The sequence below is a fragment of the Corvus kubaryi genome, unplaced genomic scaffold (assembly GCF_017639235.1).
Source record: "Corvus kubaryi isolate FWS band 111438036 unplaced genomic scaffold, C.kubaryi_AGA036_p1.0 37334, whole genome shotgun sequence".
Taxonomy (NCBI): Eukaryota; Metazoa; Chordata; class Aves; order Passeriformes; family Corvidae; genus Corvus; species Corvus kubaryi.
Window position 1 is genome coordinate 14,504,776 of NW_024581108.1, and position 24,836 is coordinate 14,529,611.

General features: G+C 38.9%; 1 protein-coding gene across 1 annotated transcript; it reads right to left on the bottom strand.

Annotated features, from left to right (window-relative positions):
* Positions 1-24,785, bottom strand: DNAJB4 (DnaJ heat shock protein family (Hsp40) member B4). The gene is made up of 4 exons (XM_042030423.1): positions 24,626-24,785; positions 8,569-8,854; positions 5,642-6,216; positions 1-4,083 (listed from the first exon to the last, which is right to left on the bottom strand). The coding sequence occupies exons 2-4, from the start codon at positions 8,777-8,779 to the stop codon at positions 3,850-3,852; spliced, it is 1,020 nt and encodes a 339-aa protein (XP_041886357.1). The 5' UTR covers positions 8,780-8,854; positions 24,626-24,785; the 3' UTR covers positions 1-3,849.
* Between the last annotated feature and the right edge of the window lie 51 nt (positions 24,786-24,836).

Sequence of the window (24,836 nt, forward strand, 5' to 3'; positions counted from 1 at the left end):
TTTCATGAATGACCATTTTATTTTCATGTATTTCAGTAGTTACAAATATAGTAGTTGACTGAGTATTTACTTCCTTCTCCCAAGTAACTTTATTAAATAATCAAGTGGGTTTCAAAACATAGCTTTTGAGCACATTTTTGATTAGAAAAATATTTTTTGGTGAATCCTGGATTAGATAGATATTAATGCTTCCTCATATTTTGAAGTAATTCTACATGCTGGTTTCTGAAACATATACTTTGTTACCTCTCCATAAGAAAAGAAATACAAGCATTTATTTCATACCAGTCCTTTAAGTTTTATATTTTCAGCTTGAAAACAGTTGGAAAAGTTTAGTTTGCTATACACATATATATATATATATACACTTCTAAATACACAAGATACTGCGATTCCTCAATTTAACACTACTCCTCTTACCTGAAGATGGTTACAAAAAAATAGTCCTAGTTGCTGTAACTTTTTTTTTTTTTACAAGTTGGATATGGTTACAAGAGTCTGGATTACAAAATGCTTGATTCCATTAGCTTTTAAACTGACAAATAGGTATTTTAGGTTGATATGCTTTAAAGTTGTGTAGCTTGTAGCATTTGCCATCATAACAAAATATAAGAGAAAGTTAAAAACCAACTTCACACTTTTTACTTAAAAACCACATAAGAAATGCAATACGGAACATACTGAAATGGAAATTTTTTCAACAAACAATATATAGTAATAACAATATGCAGAAGCACGAAGCAGCAATTTTTTTTTCTTTGTGATACTGCTCCAGCAATTGTTTACTTCCTGTAGATTTAGGACTACAACTAACTGATACTGCGTGAAGAGATCTGCAGCTGAAAAATTGACTTGAACAATACCCCACAGAAATTCTTTTTCTTTAAGTAACAGAAATGGGATTCTTCTTACACTCATTAAAAAATTATTGTAAATTAAATCCCAACTTCCATATGATTTACTTTCCTGCAGAGAGTCACATATATAACACTGCTATTTCTTAGGCTACCTAACAGAGCAGGTAACTTCTAAATTTCCACAGGCAAAAGCCTGACAGCAAATCTTAACATCTTTTCTTATGAAAAACAACAACAAAAAAAAATCCCAAACCCTTTTAAAGTGTTGTTAAAGCACTGTATTATGGTTTTAAACTCAAGTAATAAAGCATGCCCACAAGGCATTTCTTTCACCAATACCATGCTGCAATCAAGGGAACCAGCCCTATTACTGTATTATAAAACTAGACTATTATAGAGGGCTCTCCATCTCTCTATGCATCTTTTAACTCTTAAGATAACTAACTCATATTTGAATTAAAAAAGAAAAAACAACAACAACTCAATTCAAGCATATGAAAGTTTCTGGGCAACCCCTATCCCACACTGTGTCTTAAGCAAACTTTGCTTTAGCTAGGACCTAGGTTCTTCCTTCTTCTTCATGGGAGTAAAGTTTGGCCTTTGAAAATAATGAATACTTGAGATCAGCATGATCTTTAGATAACTGCCCTAGCCAAATGCTTTTACAGGGCTCTTTGTGCATCTTTCCAACTCAGCACAGACCTGCTCCCTAGGGAGCTGTCACATGAGCACCACCATCTTTGGGCTAAGCCTCATTTACAGAACAGGGCCCACAGCACTGTCTAGCAAAAAGTGCCAAGTCCAAGTTCACACAATCATTTTGCTTACAAGAAACCTCTTGGCATCATGAAGTCCAACACCCCTGCTCACACACGGTCAGCTGGAGCAGGCTGCCCTGCACAATGTCCAGTCAGGCTATGAGTATCCAGGGCTAGCAACTCTTCAACCTCTCTAGGAAACCTGTTCCAGTGTTTTGATCATCCTCTCAGTAAAAAGGTGTTTCCTTGTGTTCAGATGGAATCCCTAACTAACTAGTGTCTAACTTGTGTCCATTTAGTCCTGTCACTGAGAGCTACTGAGAAGAGCCTGGCTCCTCTATTTTCATTCCCTCCTGTCAGGTGCCAAGATCTCCCCCAAGTCTTTTCTTCCCCAGGCTGGCAAGTTGCAGCCCTCTCAGCCTCTCATACATGGTCCTGTGTTGGAGCTGTTCCACTAAGTTTACACCCTTCAAGTACCAGCGAGTGCAGTACTCCAGATGTATCCTCATCAGTGCTGAGGGTAACGAGGAAGAATCACCTCCCCTTATCTGCTAGCAAAGCTTTGGCCTCTGTTGCCACAAGGCTGCACTGGCAGCTCACAGTCAGTTTATTGACAGTTTGCTGGTCAATTACTCCCCAACGGAGCAAGACTTTGCACTCCCTCTTACTGAACTTTGTGAGAATCCTCTGTCCAGTTCTTCAGCCCGTTGAGGTCCCTTTGAAAGGCAGTACATCAGCTGGCGGCACCAGCTACTCCTCCCAGTTTATACTCCATCCCGTAATTCAGGTCATTAATGATGCTGACTGGAACTGGCCCCAGTACTGAGCCATAGGGTACACCACTATTGACTTGCCTCCAGCTGGACTTTGTGCCAGTGATTAAACCTCCTGTGCTCCCTCATTTAGCCAGCTTTTAACCCATCTCACTTTCTAGTTATCTAACCTGTACTTCACCAGTCTGTCTACTGATGTAAAAGGTAAACAACACAGATTGTTCCCCAACACCCCTAAAACTCACTGTAGATGGCAGTAAGATTGGTCAAGCAAGATTTCCCTGTTGTACATCTATGTTGACTACCCTGTATCACCTTTTAGAAATGCTTTCCAGGAGGATTCTTTTCCATCACATTACCAAGGGCTTAGGTGAAGCTATTAGCCTGTAGATTCCCAAATCTTCCTTCTTGGTTTTCTTCAAGAGTGGTATTTTCTTTTTTCCAGTCTACTGGAACATCTCTCCATCTCCCTGACCATTCAAAGATAAGTAAGAGTGGCCCTGCAATGGCATTAGCCAGCTCCCTCAACACTTGGGTGCAATCTGTCAGGCTCACAGACTTCCAGTTAAAGTGCACCCTAACCCAGTCTTCCACCACCAAGGTTCCAGATTTGCCCTCTAGTCTCAGGGGCCTGGAATTCCTGCATGGTTTTACTGGTAGTGTCTGATGCAAGGGCAGCACAGAGTACCTCAGCCTTCTGTATGTCATTGGTCACCAGCCTCCCTGCCCCAGTTGACAGCAAGCTCACCCTTTGCTGTTCATGTCCTTCAGGAATCCCTTCTTGTTGCTCTGCCTGAGGGCTGAGGAGCTATCCCACAGCAAATGGGTACTCTGGCTCCTCAGGCCATGTGCCCTTTGCCAGACTCACAATGCAGTCCTGACACTTTCTGGGGCAATAAAGAGAAGGCTTTCATTGCACAGGGGGGCAGTTCAGGAGTCCAAGCTGATTTTTCCAGCCTATGCTTTGCGCAGTGGAAGGCAACATACTGAAATGATCTCTGTCATGTTTTGCTTTTTAAAATATTTATACCGTTGTGTATTTCTACTACTGTCTCAAATTTCTGTACAAATGTGTAATGTTATAGACAGGGTAAGGATATAACAAATGAAGTACTTGGAGGCTCAAGTACTGTATCAGAAATATGCACTGACTTTGTAAAAAAATTACTGCATTTTATATTAAGCAAAATAATGACTAAATTTTGCTGATTAGGAATATGTAAAACAAAATGAGTGGTTTTCCCTGTAATTTTTACTGCAGAATTCACCTGTATGACTTCTACTTAAACCCTTTTCTTTTCATGCAGCATTACAGTATTTTCCCCCCACCCATCCCACAAAACAAAAAAAACCCAAAGATTCCACTAGGTGTTACAGATTGCACTTTTAAAGCACAGACTTGCTAGTCTTCTGCATTTCCAGTGTCCTATTTTAATTTGTTGACATACACAGTCTTCCGTTTTATGAAACTGGAAGATTTCGCCTAAGTACTTCCTTTGATGCTGGAGAAATGTTATCTGGGAAAATTACTTCAAACTCTATAATTAAGTCTCCACGTTGTTCAGGATTTTTGGGAAATGGCAAACCATATCCTATAATTCTTCTTCTCATCCCAGGCTTTACCACTTCATTTACTGTCATGGGTATGGTTCTTCCTTCTATCGTTGGCACATTGAAAGAGCTGCCACACAAAGCCTAAAGAAAGATTGCAATATGAGAAAAAGAAATTGGTCAGTACTTTTCTGTACCTACAAATGAATCTGGATTATTTAAAAGTGACTAGAATTCTAAACAGTATTTCTCCTGTGCACTACTGAGATGTCAAAATTTAGATACAATGTTCCTCTCTTAAAAAGAGAAAGCTTCAATTTGTCATTGAATATCACTGAATTTATGAATCTTATTAAATGGCCACTGGAGGGTATGAGCTGCTATGTCCTTCAAAGACTTTATCAAATAATAAGGGAGCTGAGCAGAACTCCTCACTCATACTTCTCTACAGATGTCAGTCTGTAAGTTTCCACTGGAAATTTAAAATCCCATTTCACTTTTTGTTTGTTTACATTGCACAGGAGCTTTATTCTAATACATTACCAAACTGTATTATATCGAATTTCAGAACATTTGAGTGTCTATAAGCAGAGCCATATCAAATTTCACAGCTGTCTTACGTGAGTACTTGTGGTGCCTAAAGAAAAGCAAACAATAATTTTGTTGCACCAAAATTAGAACATTACAGACCTTCTGCTTTATCCAGTTTATTTTCATTACTAGGATCTCTGGTAATAGGATTTTGATTCCTGCAACTTCACCTGAATCAGAACACTTAGTCTACACTGATAATGTCCAATTTACATAACAATGCAACGAGTCTAAATAGGCTTTTATCTGAACTGTATTACCCACATTAACATTAAACATTGTCTTTTCTCCCTCCCTCACTCCACTTTAGGTGCTTCACCTCACTTCACACTTATTTTAGTTCAGAATCCTTTAAGGTAGCTTAATTTACACAAAGAGCTTATAATTACAGCAAGAGTTTATTTCTCCACCTGATATTAATTAGGAAGAAAAAATACATTACACACACTCAGCTACATTATCTTTTAAGTGATGATTATGTTGAGGCTTCAGACTCTCAAGAACTCTGGGAAGTTGTCTTTCTGACTTTTCTTTCTGAAAGTCAGTATGTTTTGACTTGGAATGGAATTTTAAAAAGCTATACCATTTTTGTTGTTATATATAGCTCCTCTTACACCTGTTCACAATTATTTATCTTCATGAAATCAATCTCTATGTAGCTTAAAATCACACCGCAGTAACTTATGAGCTAAAAAGGGAGACTTATAATTTGTTGGCAGTGAAAATACTTAGGACATTTCTACCTTGTCCTACAGAAGTAGCTACCTTATCACAGCAGCAAGGAGCATACTATATAGGATGTATTTGTTAGTTTGCATTTGTCACTTCAGTCTAATACATCATTTGCTAGAAAGGTTATGTACAAAGATTTAAGATATCTCAACCCTTATTCTTACCCTTCCACCCTTATCCTCTTCCACCTCTATAGTAAACAGCTAGAAATAATATTCCATTTTTATCAAAACAGCTATTGTTTCCACTATAAATGACTCTGCTCTTCAGCCACACACTGACAAGAGTTGAAGTATTTAAAAAAAAACCAGCCACGATGCCATTGTATCATATTGTAATAATGTCAAACATTTAGAGTTCTACCACAAGAGAAACTTACCTCCCTTAAGCTTATCTTAACAGGATAGACAATATTTGATCCATCTCTCTTGAAATGAGAGTGAGGTTTATCTTTAATGATAAAAACAATATCAGCTGGAATTGTGTTGGGTGTTTCATCACCTTCTTTCGGAAAAGTGATCTTGGTGCCTTCTTTCCATCCTCTTTTTATCTCAATAGTAAGAATTTTGTCCTCTGTTCGGACACTTCTACCATCTGGGTTAAGCCTTTTACGTGAAATCCTCATTCTTTTTGTGCAGCCGTGGTAGATCTCTTCCAGAGACACTTTAAGTTCATGGATTACAGGGGGGTCTTGTTTACGACGTAATTGGCTGCCAACTGTATTCCTTTCCCTTGGAAAACCATTCATACTGAAACTAGTGAAGGATCCAAAGGGATCACCATCCACTTCCATGTCTTCAGTGTCTCTGCCACCAGGCATCCTCCTTCCAAAGAAGATCTCAAAAGGATTTGTGCCACCGAAGAAAGCTGCAAATGTAGCATGTGGGTCACCATGGAAGGAGTACCGGAAGGTACCACCCTGGCCATCAGATCCTCCAGCTCCTCCCTTAAGACCTAAATAAGACAAATAAGCAAAGTTAAAAACAAATTGCGTATTAGTATAAGCTTTCCTACTGTAGAGTGTAATGGTATCAGGACTGATGAGTCAAAAACATATTTGCAGTAGAGTGAAAGGTCTGCTTTTCAAGGAGGATTCACCAGGAGAACACACAGTACTGACTAGCAATTCAATAGCTTGAACAGCAACAAAGTTTCTGATGCTCTAGAATGACTTTTACTTCAAAAGAACAGGTTATTCTGACAGTGCCAATTTTATTTCATATGACTGAAACCAGTTATTTCAATGAATTAGCATCTTAGAGCAGAAGACAGGTTTGAATGACTTGATCTCTTCTTGTTCTACAAAGTCTTTTGGGAATTGCATCCTTCTACAATGTCACTTCTAGGGAAAATTATTCACTATCATATGCAACATATTCTAGAGTCTCTACAGCTCAGCTGTAACTCTGTTAATTAGTTCACCCATTTTCCTGCAATTTGTTTAGAGTAAAAGGTAACATGCCAAGAGTCAAGCACATATATGCTTCCTTAATACTCAATTTAGCATTCCAAATGTATCACAGCTTGTGTTCCTATGATATAAACCAGGTACAAATCCTGGGAACTCTCTTCAATGCAGCCACAAATAAAAATACCTTGGAACTTACTCCATCTGGGTACAAAAACCTTGTATACACTATCACTGTCTCTGTGCAAAAAATCAGAAGGCTCTCAATAGCTTTGTTCTACCTTTCACATGAAGAGATCTAAATCTCATTTCCTCCTGCTACGATTTCCCTTACAATTCTCACTGAAAACTCCCTTGTACTTCCTGTGCTCCCATTCCAAACCAAGTTAAAATCAATTTTCTTCAATGCCTCTTTCCCAACAGGTGATCAAGTAGTTCCTTGTAATAGTTCTTTTCTGCACTGACCATTTCAGGATACTATCTCAAACTACTAAAAGACTGAGAATCTTCTTAAGAGACTTTTATGTCCAAACTTAGAGTGCTTGTTTTTTTAATTTTTTTTTTTTCAGTCTTAGACCAATTCTGAGCCACAGCTGCTATCATACTTTTATAACCATAAAAAATTGAAGGCTTACATTATGAGGCAGGCATTCTGTAAATTTCAAAGAGGGGTTTGTTGGGGGTTGTTTTAGCTCAGTGTTCTCATGCATAAGCTTAGTGTTGGGTACCGACACTAACCAACTAAGACATTAGAATGCTTTCCCCATTTCAACACCAGACCAGATAAAAAGTACTTAGCAACCTATAGTACATCCTTTTGTCACACTACTGTTAATGCCAAACAAGAAGATCAGGGGATTCAATCTGTGGTAGCAGAAGGACACCTCCTGGAATAGCTAGCCAGAAGCTACTGAAGGTACATCAAGTTCCTGGCTGTAAAAACACTGAAGTTTCCTCCTTCCTACAAACCCCAACCCTCTGCATTTGCCTTACAACATCTAATTACACTCTTAGAGGAGCTTAAAAAGCAACTGAGGCATCAGGAGGTATTCCCAGATTCAACATTCTAAAAGTTCATACTTTACATCTTTGCCCAAAATACTAAATACTGCTATTTAAATGTCCTCCTTTATAAAAGTAAAAAACATGGCCCCGAGCGAATAGCAATGAGCAGGCCTACTTGTCACAACGGAAGTAATTCTTTCATATGGAATTCCTGGTACCATACATTTATGGGAAGGGATGTTAATGACTTCCTCTGTTGCTCAACCATAAGACTGAAAGTCATGTTGGTCAAAAATGAAGACAAAAAAAAAATTCATCCTCTCCAGATAACCATTTTAGGATAAATGTGACATTTCTGAGGCCTCATTCTCTTGGCATGTTATCACTGTTTACAATTAAAGCTAAAAAATTGTTCTGGTATTTCATGACATCAGCCAAATTCTTTCCTCTCCAGGCATGAAGCCAAAGACAGCTACAGGCTGGACACCTGGGCTCCTGCTCAGAAGAACTGCCTTGCCTATATCAAGCAGTTTGCCCTTAAGCAAAAATTAAAGAAAAGAATACATGCGTTTTGAACTGCATCTCAAAAACTGCTCTGGCAAGGGAAGGCAGCAGTAAAGAGATCACAGAAAGCTTATTTATGGGTGATCGAAACTTTTTCTGCTCAGTAACTTTTTGCCTGTCAAGTATCTGGGGTTTATAAAAAACCCTGTTAAAGTAAGAAATTAAAACTTTACCAGCATTAAAGCCCAGCAATGCATTTTCTATTTAAAATCTGATGAGCCAAACAAACGTATTGCCTGAAGATGAACACATACCATGTTTTCATAAGTTTCTTTTGCTTCATTCAACATAATGAAAGTGACCAAACAAAGTATAAGAGACATACATACCTTCCTCCCCAAACTGATCATAAATGTCTCTCTTTTTGGGATCACTCAGCACTTCATAAGCTTCTGCAACCTCTTTGAATTTTTCTTCTGCATGGGGAGATTTGTTCTTATCTGGATGCCATTTCAGTGCTTGTTTTCTGTAAGCCTTTTTGATATCCTCATCAGAAGCGCCTTTTTCAATTCCCAGGATAGAATAGTAATCTTTCCCCATCCTAAGTGTTGGAGAAATTCAGATTTTCCTTGCTGTAAAGAAAGCAGCGTCCAGTGTCTCAGAAAGGTGGAGACGCTAGAGAAGGAAAAATAAAAATCAAACTCTGAATTGAAACAAACAGAGCAGCTACAAAACAACAAACTCTACGATACATTAAAGAAAGACTAGACAGCTTCTCCGTATTTCATTGCTGCCCCCGTTGTTCGTTTATAAACGATGACACACGGGGCACGCCACAGCCCTCCGCAGAGCCCTCCCACTGAAGGACGTGTCTGCGCTCTTTCTAGAACGCCGAACAGCAGCGGACGTCACTTCCCCGCCACCCCAGCCCGCACAGCTTTCGCTCTCACGCGCCTGCGCACCCAGCGCTCAACTTCTCTGCGTCCCTGCCCCAGCAACTCAAGTTTAAAGGTTAAAACAGCGTGGTAACAGTGCCTTTCACCGACAGGGCAGGATCCAGTCAGCTCTGAAGGCTTATCTGTCCCAAGAGACACGCAGAAGCCCATCTAGAGTAATTATAGCATTTTACTTCACTGTTTCTATAGAGACAGCTGTACATAACTCTTTTCCAAATATATCAACACAGATCTGTACCCTTTCCAGCAAAGGCTATGAAGAATTTTACACCCAAATCAACTACAAAGCTTCAGAAGGCAAAACTTCATTTCTTTAAAAATAAAATTTTTATTATTACCACAGCTGACCGTAGCCATGTACTATTAAGCAGTAGGAATGAATCCGAGCAAAACATACCACTTTTGTTTACCACAACTCAAGCCACTAAATTAAAGCAGACCAAAATGTAAATCCTGTCTCAGCCTTCTTCTATGGAATAGGAAATATCAAGATTATTATACAAGTATGACAATATTCCAAGCAAATAGCTTTCATCTGATGAGATGCTAATAACAGAAAAATACTTGGTTCTTACACATTTGTTTTAAAATATATAAAACAAATTCTACTACTGAAGTATTTCTCATGCTCTATAGAGAAAATGTTACGAAGTTTTAGCCTGCAAGATTTCTTTTGTACCTCTGTCAAGAGCTATAGGTCAAGAAAATAGCTATGCTTATCAGTACGGCAGTGAACTACAAGACAGATTAACACAACTGAAAAATTACTCCTCCCTGCAACAAAGTATTAAATAAAATACACCACTTTTCATCATATCTAATGTTGTCTGTATGAAGACAATTCCAGGCTGAATTACCAAGTTACTATTATGGAGGTAATTAAGCTCAGCTGCCTTCCTTCTAACAATAAAACCCACTAATCCTCTGACTCACGGAGCATTATGTTTGAAGCTGCTTTCTAGAACCTGCTCAAACTTGCAAGAGACTGATCAGAAAATGCTTCCTTAACCAGAAAGTACTAGAAAAAGATCTGGGACTTTTCTTTCACTTTCTTAACTTGCGTCATCGTCCTAATCCTCACACCATTATCCTTCCCAATTTCTGCCACAGAATTTACTAGATTCCTTCGAGTGTATACAGGATTTGCCTAATTATTTATCTGGGTTTTTTTACATTCTCCTTAGAATATGTGTGGAAAAGGTAAAGAGCAAATAAAGTCAAAATTTCACCAGAGTATTTTAGAGAGCGAGAACTTTTAGCATATATGTAGTTATTATTTCAAAGGCCAAAGGGTATCAAAAGAAGGAATTCGCTCCCTTTGCCACCAAATCTCTCAGAACTCACTTGCATTTTTGGCACAGTGGAAGTCACAGGGTTATAGAATGAATTACCTTTACAGCTGAAGCAAGAAGTTGTTGCTGAGCTCCACCTGAAATAAAGCTAGTTTTTTACTAGATCGCCCTTTTCTTTTTATCTTTCTTTTAAAAGTGCTCTTTTAGTTAATTTAAGATTAGTATTTCAAATAAATTGTTTGAAACCCACATCCCAAATGCAACATTTTCTCCACTACAAATACTGCATTAAGCACATGTCTCCTTTCAAGTATCTCAAAAATACTCAAGCAGTGCAATTAACAAGGCTTAGTGATAGATTCTCTGCACCATCTTCCCCCCCCCGCCCTTTTGTAACAACATAGTAATTAATTTCATGGATTTCATTAAAAGCCACAATAATCAGGACTTCTCCTTAAATAAAAAGTTTCTTCACCTTAACTATTAAAACTTACAGAACAAACTCTGGTAACAACCAAGTTACACTCAGACTTTCTGCCCAATATCACAGTGACTAAGCGTTCAAGCATCCTTTCTCTCCCTACAGAGGGGGACGTGCTATTCTGGCCGAACTGCCAAGTTACACCCCAATTATGTAAGTTACTCCCCAAAAATTAAATTACTTAAGATTCTGAGTGGGATGTACAGCAATGACTACATAACTTCTACTTCCTGCCCTGTATGAGATCTTCATGTCAGAATGAATTTATAGCCTGGAATCTTGTATTTTTTAAGAGTCGATTCCAGAAAGCGTGTCCCTTCTTCTCCATGTTGAGACCTTCCTTTCATCATACAGAGACCTTTCAAAAATACACATAGCCTACAGTTCCTCTCACATGCTTATTTAGCTCTTTAAACAATTTCTAACAGACAGAGATACTCTCTTAAAAGCAGTGAGAACTTTTAATATTATTATTAAAAGACTAGTGTGTGTAAGATGGACATCTGATAATCATGCTAATAACAATTTGGGTACATCCAATCATACCAGAACTACTTCAGACAGTGAAATCCATCTGCTAAGTGTGGTAAGCTTTTATATCTTCCAATTTTGTCGTATTAGAGCTGCTAGATTTTCAGAACTCCAGTACCTGATATTTGCAATTCTTTGCTGCTTTTTGTTATTTTATCCCATATTCCTCTCCAGAATTATTATCAGAAGAAAAGAAAGGAAAATCCTTCATGTACTCTCCTCAAGGACTTCTGGCCCTGCAGTCCCTTCACACAAGCACAGATAAACAGAAAACAAAATAGCCTTAAAAAAGCACAAGTAAATATTTTGTTTTACTGCTACAGTCCTATCTTCCCTGTTACCAAATACACCTTGAAAAACACTCTTCTAGACTATGAGGAGATTTTGCTTCCCATATGCTTCAGTATCTTTTGTTTAAACACCTGAGTAATTGTCCCCTAAAAAAACAGATAACATCATTACCTACTGCGTGACACATGAACTCCTTTATGGGATTATTTTGTTCTTCACAAGTTTCTGCATTTCTACCTTGATGTCTTCCCCTTTGGTAGCAGAACCTGGAAACATCACAGGGCATTCTGTCAGTGCGCCCATTTCCCAGAGTTCTAGCATTTCAGTCACCTCTTACTTCAGAAACTGACACTCTGTCCAAGTACTAGGGGCACCTGCAGTGTTTGCACACCTGCTCATGCCCCGTTCTGTGGCACACTGAGATGTGAGCTCACCTTCTATGTGGACTTTCACCTTAAGCTTGAAGGAGTGGTTCTGTGATTTGGTTGGATTTGTTTAGGTAGCATTAAGAGCACACAGCCCAAGAGCTCCTACATAGCCAAGGCTGACCTCAGCTGTGACAAGCCAGAAGTAGTGAGTCCTGCGACTCACTCAAGCCTTCCAGAAGCAAGTCACTAAACTATATATCTAAATCAGTAAGGCCATAATCTAAGACTTGATTAAGCATGCTCGTGAAAGAAAGCTAAGGAAATTCTCAGACATGTAAGTCCAGCAATGTACTTGGCTGGGGAGCCACTTGAAAAATATAACAGATAAAATCCCCTCACCATCAGTAAGCTTTCTTCCTCTCTCCACCGTGTTAATTCTCTGACTGATATATTACAATATGACTCAACCATCTGTATCATCAGTTCTTCGTTTATACAGTCTTCAAATACAACAACTACATTCCATTTCAGGCATACACAGAAAAAAGTTATCATCATTCCAGTATCAAGTGATATTTATGAAGCTTTTGGTTACAGTCAATTCTGTAAAACAATTTTCTGCCAAACTAGGCAGTCTCAGATGTGTCCTTCTGCTCTTTTAAGCTACTTCAGCGTAATGTCATGGTACTCCTATAATGCACTGAGAAAGTTAACAGCCTGTATTTGTCCAGTGCTTCTTTACATCACTGATTCTTGCTACAGTACAGATTTGAAAAAAAAAAAAAAGGGGAATTTCAGTTCAAGCTTTTTAATGTTGACTGGGGGAAAAAAGATACATCTTCAAATGTAACAAATTACTAAAACGCCAAATAGACTACTAAAAAATTTTACTGTCAGGAAAACCAAATAAAATTCTGAACACATCCAAAACTTGCCTTATATAAGCAATCTCTCACCTAGAGGATTTTCCATGTTCTTTGATCAAAAACAATTATGTTCACTTTTGTAATACCAGACTTCCTTTTTTCATCTAAAAACGTGTATAAAATACACACTGGAAAGCTGAAAATTGTTCCTTCAACAGCTCTACTTCGGAGACAGAGTCTGACCACTGCATTCCACTTGAGTTAGTATTTCAGTAAAGAATTGATGCTTAAAATGTCTTTTCCGTTATTCTCTCAGAACAACCATAGTTTAACTCACATATCTATGGCCAAGAGCTATATATCCTGTTTGGCAGAAAGTGGGGGCAAGGTCATACCACTTCCAGGTCTTAGAAGATTTGCACTGACAATATTAGCTTTGAATCAGTTGCTTTCTTTAAAGAAGCCTTCACAACAACTAAAGATAAGTTATGGTAACATTCATAATAACAACATACTGAACTCAAATTACAGATTAATCATAAATTAGCACCAGTATGTTATTTTAAGGAAAAGCTTCTAAGCAGAACAGTGTCAATATTCCCTGAAGTTGAATAAAAATGCTCATTATTTCCTTTAAATTAAGCCGTTTCTTCTGTACTCCTTACTTATTAAACCATAGAAACAGAACTGAGAAAGACAGGACTAGATCACAGAACAAATTAAAGAGCAAACAAAACCACAAAGGCAAATTCCAGACAGATCACAACTATAAATACACATGTGCACATAAATGTCAAGGCAGAGGAGCCAAATCCCTCCCCAGGAAAAGCTTTCACAATTAAGTACCATAATATTTGCAAACCCACATTAATGAATGGAATAAATTTATACTTCTCTACAATGATTTGAAGAAAGCACACCCATATTAAAAAAAAAAAAATTCCTGTAGCATCATCCATTGTTTTCCCAGAAAAAAAAATTTGACAACTCTTCTCCCCACCATCTTTAACTGGATGTAGTTGTTGACTGAGCTATGTTTGTACTTTATATACACTTTATACTGTGAATAAGACCTGTACATGCAAACCCCATTCATTAATTCTATTATTAAAAAGAGTTTAACCACAGAACTATTCAGTAGCAGTAACAGAAATAAATTTCAGAGTTAACAACAGAAGCAACAATTAGTTGACTTTTAAAACATATATCTAACAGAAAATGCAAAGTGAAACCTGCAGAACATAAAAGTTTTTTCTAATTGATGGCCCTAAAAGAAAAGCTTTATTTAGTCACATACTTCATACCCCGGTAACCACCAAAATTATCAAATTTTTCTCTGTGGAAACTACTACTGTGACAGAAGTAAAAAGTTAACAGCACATAAGGATTCTGGGACTGATTTTACATCTAAATGAATAATCATAAAAGCAAAGTGAAATACCACACAACTTAAAATTAATTCATTATATTTAAGTTATACCAGTCCTAGCATCAACAAAAATGTTTTCTATTTTTTATTGGCAATATGTATTTTATTATGTCTATAGGATTACTGAACATACATGAAATTCTGCCAACAGGCCAAAGGACATATTTTTAAGGTATTTTGTGGAAAAGCTTACTTTAAATATACATTTCAGAATTTACAGCTCTAGTGTAAAATCTCAAACCAGAGATACACTGTTACCAACTTCTGAATCGCCAAAATGCATTTTTAAGAGTGTGATGCACATAGTCTTCAATTTTATTTGGAAAAGATTATATGACAAGATGGCTGTTAGCAATTTTTTAAATTAGTTTTTATTTTCTTATTACTTTTTGTAACAATAGACCAAAAGTTAAAAATTAAATGCACAACTGAAAATGTTCATCACACTTTAGAACTTACTGTAGTTTATCATATGCCAATTCATGGGTTGGGTTCTTCTCTTCAGGAAGTTGTTATTTCCATTACATATGTATTATGACCTATTCAGAACTACATAAAATACTAGAAAAAAGAAGAAGAAAAACTAATTTCAAGTTGATTTCCTATTGCATACAGGAACAACTATCTTCAAGAACGTGACTAGGACACTAATAACACATACACACTGATCAGAACATAGCAAACTTGTATCTCATACCTGATTCTTGTCTACTAAGTCACAATCCCTACTATAGCTGAAAAACAAAAATACTCTTGGAATAACCTTCCACGTTTTAACTTTTCACCACTAAGAGGGAATGAACAACTATTTGAAAGTAGGCAGAGGTCAGATTCAGCAATGATGCACTGACTGATGACAATGCAACTAACTCCCTCTTGGGAGCGTGATTAACTACTTCAGCCAAGTACCAGACAGCACTTACAAACTCAAATGGAAACATCCAAAGCATGGCCACACAAAGCAACACAAAGTATTTTCACCTACAGATTAAGTCTTCCCTCTTCTGAAAGAATACAGATTCCACAGGTGCTTTTCAATTCCTTACTTAGATTCTGTGTCCATTTCGATTTCCACCCACATATTTCTGCCAAGGGGTTCTTACTCAATTTGAGTGGTCGACCAGAAAAAATGCCAATCATGCAAAACATTTAACAGGTTCTCTCACATTACTGACTACGCCTATTTAACACACTACTACGAACTTCAAGTAGTTAATAAGTAGTGTCATACATACTTTTGTAAATATCTGTATGGAAAAGTACACTGCCTTGGTAAGGAGAAGTATCTCCTGTTATTACCAAAAAAACCCCCACATTCACAATGAAGCTGAAGTTCTGTTTCCTCCAAGGAAATGTTCGATTTTAACAAGTTCTGCAGAATTCACTACTTAAGTTATCAGTCTGGAGCAAAGAAAGCAGAAAAACACCGTAGCCAAGTTTCTTTCTTTCATTTTTTCATATAAAAAGCCTGGATTTTTGTCCTAACTACCTCCTGCTCTGATGGTTATCACTCAGGAATTTACCCTTCCTCAAGAAATTCTGTCCTGAAATAGCCCATATGTAAACGAAGAGTTAGACTTAATCACATATTTATCCCACTGTACTAGTCAGGTTTCTGACTCACATGTCATCAACCTCCTTGTGCTGGTTACATAACAAGTAAAGATATTTAATATGATGAACAGCTTAATGCGTTGTGTATGTTCAGTTTCCCTCCAAGACTAGCTGCTTTTTATCTGATTGTGCAAAGTTTTATAGCCCTTCTGGTACCTGTTTTAAGCAAACACAAGTGCCAACACAATCAGGCCCTGAATGTTATCAATAAGGTCACATAAGGCTAATTGACTGGATGTACATATACTTTATAGATGGGCTTCCATGTTACGCTGTTTTCTCAGCATGAAGAGTACACATAATAAAATATACGTTGTTTACAAAAGGTTAAAAAAGTACTGATTAGTTCTAATCAGTGTCAAAAAGAATACAAGACTGCTTGGTAGCCAGAAAAAAAAGCGAATTAAGTATTAGGAGCTACTAGGACACAAAAAACCCAGGAAACATTACTCTAGTATCATGTGAACGCCAATAGTACATCCACACAGTAACACTCAGCTATTCTGCCTCCTTCAGCTCCCCCAAACCACGTGTATTATTTAAAATCAAAAATGTTCAGAGAACCGTAACAGATAATTAAAAAAATACAAATATTTCCACATGAGAAACAACTGGAGAGGATTGAATTCTTCACTCTCCAAAAACAACACAGATATCCCAAAGGTCTACAAGGTCTACAAATGATGGAGAAAGGAGGAGATGAATCGTTCACAGTCTACGCCCATTCAAGCCAGAGCCAGAGTGTAATCAGCAGAAGCCAGTTTAAACAATAAAATGGAGCTGTTTTACAAGTGATAGAATTCCCTGCCAAAGGACACTGGAAACCCAACAATGGTGTCAGTGGGACACTGAAAAAATGCTATGGAAGAGATGCACTGCAAGTTTCTTAACAAAGAAACCAGAGCAGGAATATCAGACAATAAAAAAAAATACTGAAAAAATGTGTGGACCTCTACTTGTTTGTCCTGCAGATGTGTTTATTATACAAACTTTAGAAAATAAACAATGAACATTAAGTGTATCTGTACTGTTTTCCACCTAAGTGAAACAGAGGGGTGTTATTTACAACAAATACACTTTTTAGAAACAGGTATTTAGTAACACTTGTAAAGATATTTCCAGTATTCCTGTTTTCAGTAAAAGTGAGGCTTAATTTGACATTCACAGACAATGGATTCAGCCCACTCCTGCAGCACAAAAGGGGCAGAAATCTCTCTAAAAATATAAGGACAGAATGGCCAGCTCATAGACTACCTCCTCTGCAGTCCAGCATTCCCCACCCCAGACACCAGGGCCAGCTGGCACAAACCAAAGTAACATTTGCTCTGGGCTGGCTGAGACCGGACACAAGGCCAGGCAGCTCAGGCCCTGAGAACTGTGATTGGCTCCCTACCAGATCTTCCACCAATGAATCCTGGTGTAGGAGAACTTCTGTGACCTAATACTAGTGCTATGTACTGATTAACAGGAAAAGGACAATGGAAAACTCAGCACTAGTTTCCACAGTAACCCTTGCTGACTTTCCCTTCAAGAAACTGGAATTGAAGAAGGTGTTTTAAAGGCATTTTAAATGCATTTATTTCAACACCCTACATAAATTCTGACCACCCAGAAAACAGGATGGGCAGTATGTTTTATTTCATATCTGTTTTAATTACTGCAGTATAGTGCAGCTCCTCTTTTAGCCTTTCATCTGTAGAAAAAGGAGGGTATCTACCACCTATAACAATTTACTGCTGTTTACCTTAACCACAGTAGCAATTCCATCCATAACAAAGTAACCCTATAGGGTTTTTTCCACCAAACAATAGAATTAACAACCTGCTGTCTTAGCAAAGATCTAGCAACACAGAATCAGGGCACCTGTAGAATGAAGATATCTCACAGGTTAGCTCTTGCAAAAAAATCTCTGTGATGCTGGCACTGACACAACTCAGATGTGACCTGATCTGAACCTGCAGTCTGTCTTTCCAATGGTTCTCAACCTATCATTAGGCATTTGGATTTCTTCTATTTAAAAAAAAAAACCGCTGCACCAACACACTGCCAGTCTGGAACATTCATTACTGGAACATAACACATTATAGAAATACGATGAATATACTCTACAGGTTTACACTGAAGGCTGACAGACTCATCCAGGATTTTATCACTACTTCGATCATGTTCCATAACTAAGGAACAGACAGAAGTCATGTCTGTAAGTTGGTTTTTCTTCTTCCAAAAGTATTAGATTTTTTTTCCTGACATAATTAAGAAGCTGTCAATGAGACACAACTGAATAAACATGATAGCAATCATCATTACAGGTCACACACAAAAGGGGGGAGGGTGAAGGATAGGTGGAAGATGCTTGCACAACCCCTATCCAAACTCTGCTTGTCGTTTCTTGGAGTTTTTTTCCCCCTGTAATAATGACAGAAATTACTAGTTTCCAGCAGAAAATAAACTATTTTTTCAGCCTTGATGAAGAGAAGAACTGCAAACACAACAAATCCACTTGGAAAAGCAACTCAACTATACTGTATTGTTTAAATTGCTACTACACTCACGCAAGATCAAGGTTATTAATGCACTACCAAATAAGGAACTGCCCACATTTTTGCTGTGGACGTGATCCCACTGTTCTTACATAAGCAAAAGGAGGTGGTCACACGAGATGCTTTTTCCAGAGTGTGCCCACCCAGCTGCTCTGATTCATGCAGCCAGTTTTACATGCAAGGCTGAAAACACACGCACTGAACTGTGGTACAAAGGCAGGAACTTGAAAAGGAGATGTCAGCACAATGCCGTTCAACCTGAAAGGGGAACAGATGTCAGTAAAATGTACTTCACCTAAGGAGACAGAAAGACTGGCAGTCCTAGTTGTATTTACTACAATCTGCTGTAGTAGAAGTCAAAATAGTTGCTTATTAGTCTTTCCAATGTTTCAACCACATCCCATAGCTAAATTATGTTTCACAGTTGGTTTCTCCCTTCTTAGTCAGCCTAGAAGTTTTGAGAAAAGACAGAAGGCAGGAGTTTAATAGATCTACTTGGCAATTAGTATATTACTTTATTCCTCTAGATTAAATAGTGCATACCTGGCTAAGAGGTAAAGAAGGTACAACCTGGAAAGATAAACAACTCAGCAGAAAATATCTAGGTGTTCTGAAGTGATAGCATATCTCAGTATCTATTCTACTAAGAAACTATCACAAATCTACAGTTCCATGAAAGTTTTCCCTCATCCATAATAGAAGTTCAAACTTCACACGGGAGCAAGTCCTACAGAAAAATGTCACTATAAAAAATGACATATTTTCTTCTTAGCTTTTCCCTGCCCCTTCCAAAAAACATCAGTACAAAAACCAGCAATGAATCAGAGTACAAATGCAAATACATAGTCATGAAAACAATAAAGTTTAATGAAAATATTACACAGAATCAGTTCACTCACAGGGAGTAATGCTAACAGATGACAACCTGTAAGAAGGAAGTAAAGGATCTCCTTTATATTCTCTGCAGAAAATACCAATCCATACTGAACAGACTTACAGGTACTTTTTTGTTGTTGTTGTTTCATTAAGCTTAACTTACAAAATCTCCTGTTCTCTTGCACTTTACATCAAGTCAAATCATGAATCCACTGATTTTTTGAGTGGTATTTGAGATTAAGCATGCAACATTCATCCCTTTCTAAGTCTATGGAGCATTGCTATTGATTTATTAAAGAAGAAATATCCTGATACATTCACAAACTTCACTGCAAACATTTATTTTTCATGAAATATGTAGGTGTCCCTTACAATAAAGTTCAAGAGGATTCTCAGGTCAGATAAGCTTGTTATAATCATGGTTTTATGGACTGAAGGGATTAGACATGTAAAGCTTCTAAACCCTCTCTTTCATTTTTCTTTCCTCAGACTCACAAAATACTTACCTTTCTATGTTTGGGTTTTTCTTAAAATTTACACTATGGCACATGCAATATTTGTCTAAAAATAAGATCCTCTGACTCACAAATTAACAAATATAATTGTTAGCTTAATTAAACAGTATCAGAAAGAATACTGCTAGAGATCAGGCCTACGTAATAGGGAAGTAAACCAATCCCTTTAGACCAATCAGCTTTTCCCGCTTCAAGATAAGAATTCTGAATATTAATTCTGCCTTAAATAAGAGAAGTATTTACTCACTGATTAACAGGACTTGAATGCACATTCTTCAGTGCATTGCTGATAGAGGGATGTATTAAGACACTTCCATCCTCTACAGATACTACTGCAATAATCATTTGTTCTCCTTTCAGTCTCTCAGTGCCCATCTCCACATTTCTTAATCCCTATTCATAGGCAACTGTCACACCTAACTCCATTGCCCAACTTATTTCAAGCAAGACCTTTCACTCTTCTCCCCCAACAAGAATTTTGCAGATGCTAACAGCAAATTCTCTGTGCTCTCAAAGCTTTCCCTCCCATGACATCGCCACAAAAACATCCAACCCCCTCGAACAAGTCAGTGGCTGAGCGCTGATGACGCGATCATGCTGACTAATATTATCCAGCTGCCTTTTGCACTACATTCTTTCTATACAGTGATCCAGTCTCTTTGCACACTGCAGCTGTATCTAAGGAAGAAGTGAGTGCTCGCTGACTTATCCTTCTATATCTGACACACCCAATGCAACGGTGGCTTAATACAATTTGATAGCCGCCTATAAGCTAGTCAAAATTTTAAATCAAATACCTATGAAATGAGATTCACAAGAATAAAACATGCAAGGGAAGAGCTCTAAAGATTCTATATTTATACAGCTTCTCTTTAAAGTTTTAATACACTGAAACTTTTTTCTAAGAAAGGCAGCATGACTAAATGTAAACCAAAACCACCAGACATTACTTTTTTTTCAAACTCGCTATATAAAAGTTATCCAAATACTATCCAAATTGTGGATCTGGAAATTTTAATTACTACTTCAGTGCACATGTAATTAATATGAAAACTCATGACAGATCAACAGTCGTTTGGATGGAGCACATGCTCAATCTTCTCTCAGTAGTTATCTAAAGGAGTTTTCTACCGATAATGTTGCAGATCCCAAACACACTTTGCTAGTGCAGGAGTAGCAGCTGACAGGATCTGAATCAATTGATCTACATCTCCCAAAGTAATGAAATCATCAGAAAGCAATTGCAGATGTCAGCACAGCAGCAATGACTTGCAGAATGCATGGCAAGTACAGGTACAGCTGTGACAGTGGCTATTCTTCTCTCATAGAGAACATAAGCACTTCTCCTATACAGGTGTTCAGTGTACTGAGGCAAAGCTAAACAGAACATGCTACTCAGAGGGTTGCAGAGGCAACTTCATAAGAAATGTAATCCTTTACTTATTGACCTTGTGAGACATCTCCTTAGTTCTACCAGAGAACTTCTTTCAGGAGCGCCTTACCTTTTGGTCTGGTCACCACAGAGCAAACTTGAAGTGAATTGTAAATGGAAAACAAACCCCACACAACCGACCCAGCGGAACTCAATGCATGCATGCACTGAAGTAGCTTTGGCTATGCAGAGGATTTGTTCCAGTTCTGCACTTTTACACTGATGCTTTTACAATACCTGAACTAACTAACATAGAAATACCCTGAGGACCTCTTGATAAAAGTAAGGATTCTTTCATACACAGTATTTGATTAATATTTTTTTCTTCAGAACCATCCATTACTTAACTCTGTGACAACCCAGACAAATAAAAAGTTTTCTGACTTGTCAGATATTTACACTAGCTGTTTCTCAGTAAACACATCTAGTAGAATACTCTACTGCAAAAAACAGCCATTATGGCCTGAAGACCACAAGAGATGTCATAATCTAGTAAATTCAGTTAAGGGAGACATCTTCCTCCAATCTCTAAAAGAAACTGTGAAGAGACCTTTTAAAGTTCCATATTCTGCTATTTCTTATATTGCCTATCTAATTATTAAGATTCTGAAAGGTAAGTGGTACATTTCTCTACTATTCACCCTTCTTTAGTAAGAATGAGTTACTGTATGAAGTGAACCTTATTTTACACAACAAATCCGAAGTTCTTCTGCTCTAGCAGCCCAGTGTAAACTACTCACATCAAGCACATTTAATTTCATAGAAGGCAGACTTGATTGAGAAAACAGGCAGTGCAGGTAACTTTTTGGATGTGAGAAAGGAGGACATCCTGGTGTATGCTGCTGTAAAATGTCAGCAAAGTACTTGAACAAATACTGTAGTTAGCACGGTTCAGGGGTTAGATCCTCACCCCACTACTTTAACAGATTAAATAGAAGGAATTAATCCCATAGGGATAATTTTATTAACAGAAATATAATTTAATAAAGGGAAATGAAGATAGAGTGCTTAAGAGATGTGGTTTTCTAGCAGATAGGTTCCAAGTGCCATCATGGGAAATACAGAGAGAAGCAACTGTTAATGAAGTTCATTAGATCAACTTAGGAATAGTGAAAGTAAAGGCAAAATATTTATATACTGTGAGATCTTTATCCTCTTCAATTTGCTAAATCTCATGTTCTGACTGTAAAGCCTACAGTCACTTCAAGAACTGTGCAGATTGAGGAATAATAGATATGCTAAATATCATTCTCAGCTTTCAAATAAAGCATCACCTCAAAGAGCAGTAAAAAGCTGATAAGAAACCCCTCAAAATTAACATTCACTTATCATCAATTGTTTAGGAATTCAACTAGAACACTTACACAGTACCAGACAAGAGTGTTGTTATTAGCCCAAGGCATTACGACTGCTTAAAAATCATCAGCATTACATGGCTACTGGCTTGTCTCACAGAACTTAGCAAGGACACACCAGCACATTGTGTAACAATAAAAACCAAAGCACACCGACGCTCCCCTTCATCCAGTAAGTGGAGAGCCATAAAAAACACAGCCAGTGGCCAGGAGTGGTTTCAATGCGTCACAGTCAACCACTACTGCTCAAGTACTATTATACAAGCCAATGTCTGCTATACACTCAAACTCTTAGTAACTAAGAGAATGGAAAAATATTGTTTAGCAATAGCAGCAGAGAGTCAAGCATAAGAACTAAACTCTCCCAGCCTAATTTCACTTTCTTTCCCCAGCCCCTCCAGCTACATTAATGGAAAGTATAAGCTAATTGTTATAAACAGCCTTTCTCAGCAAAAGTACCACAGCAGCAAGTTTCACCTGGCTGTAGCAATACACTGTCATCTGTCTAGAAGCATACAGGAATTTTAACTTTGCGGAATATATTACTCTCATAACCCTTCTTAGCTATACTACCTCAAAAGTGTTCCAGGAGCTAAAAATCTAGCATTTTTTTAGCTTCCTTTGGTGAAGTTACCTGTACTGGAGAATGCAGGATAATCTGAGCTCAACAGCAGCGTAACTTGTGGTCTATTAAACTGACCCCAATTACCATCGTCTTAAGGCAGCATGGAACTACAAGACTACCCTGAACGACAGGGAAAGGAAAACACTGAGAGGCATTTTCTTATGCGAATCCAAGAGTCCCTGCACATAGCCCCAAACCAGGCGAAGTCCAAAACAACAGTTTCTCAAGCAAAACCACTGACAACAAAGAAACACACTCAAGGCTGGAAGAGACTTGCCACGCTTCATTTAAAAGCATATACGTTTAAAAAAAAAAAAAAAAGTATGACATTTATGTAAACCAGGAGCCCTTTAAGAAGAAACAGTTCAATGCATATAAATATTCTTTTAAAATTGCAAGGTATCTCCTCAGAATGGTACAGAACGCAGTCGTACTGTAGCTGCCCTCTAGTATTATCCAGTCGCTACCGCTATGATTCCTAAATAGGTGTTTTATGACCTTATCCTGATGTGAAGCCTCGTACAACACCGTCATCCGTATTCAGCATGACAGTTCATCCCCACCAGGCCACAGGACCTTAACATGGCCCAGATTAAAGCATTACAGACTCCAGTTTTTCATTAAAGCTTGTCCTTGCGTAGCCAAGAAAAAAAATCCACCAGCTGTAAAAATCGTACATTAGCAATAAACATCTTCAGCTAGGAAATAAACAACCATGGACACTGCAGGAGGAAGCAAGCGAAGTTCCATAAGAAGAGAGAGACGATCCCGTTTCACGGGGCTGTGGAACGACCTAAAAATCCGTTCGAAACGAGCGGCCGCGCCCGCAAGATCACAGCGGGCAGAGGGCCGCGAGCAGCGGCGGGCCGGGCCGGGGCCGGGCCGGGCCGGCTGCCGGCTCTGACCTCGGCCCAACGGCTCTGCCGCTCCGCGGGCTCGGCACCGGCCGGCGAGCCGCCCCTCGCGCCTCCCGCTGCGGACCAGGCTGCCCCGCCAGGCTCCCCCAGAAACGGCGCTCGCCTTATTGTCTGTGACAACGCCCGGCGCCCGCGCACCGCGGGAGCCTCTCCCCAGAGCACCGTCGCGCTCACGCGGGAAGAAAGAGAGGCCCTCCTCGGCTCAGGGCAGCGTCGCTACCACCGCCAGTGCCCGCTCCTCAGCCCGCCCGGGCACCAGCCGGAAAGGCAGAGCACCCCCAAAGCGCAGTCCGGCGCGGGCAGGCAGAGCTGCCGCAGCCCCGGGCCCGGGCCCGTCCCGCGCCCCTCCCGCACTCACCGAGCGCCGCCGCCGCCTCAGACCCGACCCGGCCCGGCCCGACCGCGCTCCCGACAGCCCCCGCAGCGCAGCCGCCGCTCCCACGCGCGCACCCGCGGCTCCAAACCAAATGACGCGAGAGCTACGCGCTGCCTCCCCCCCGGGCCCGCGCGCTCCCCCCGCCCCACGTGACTCTCCCGGCCCTATCAGCGGCGTCTCCAATTGCTCGCGC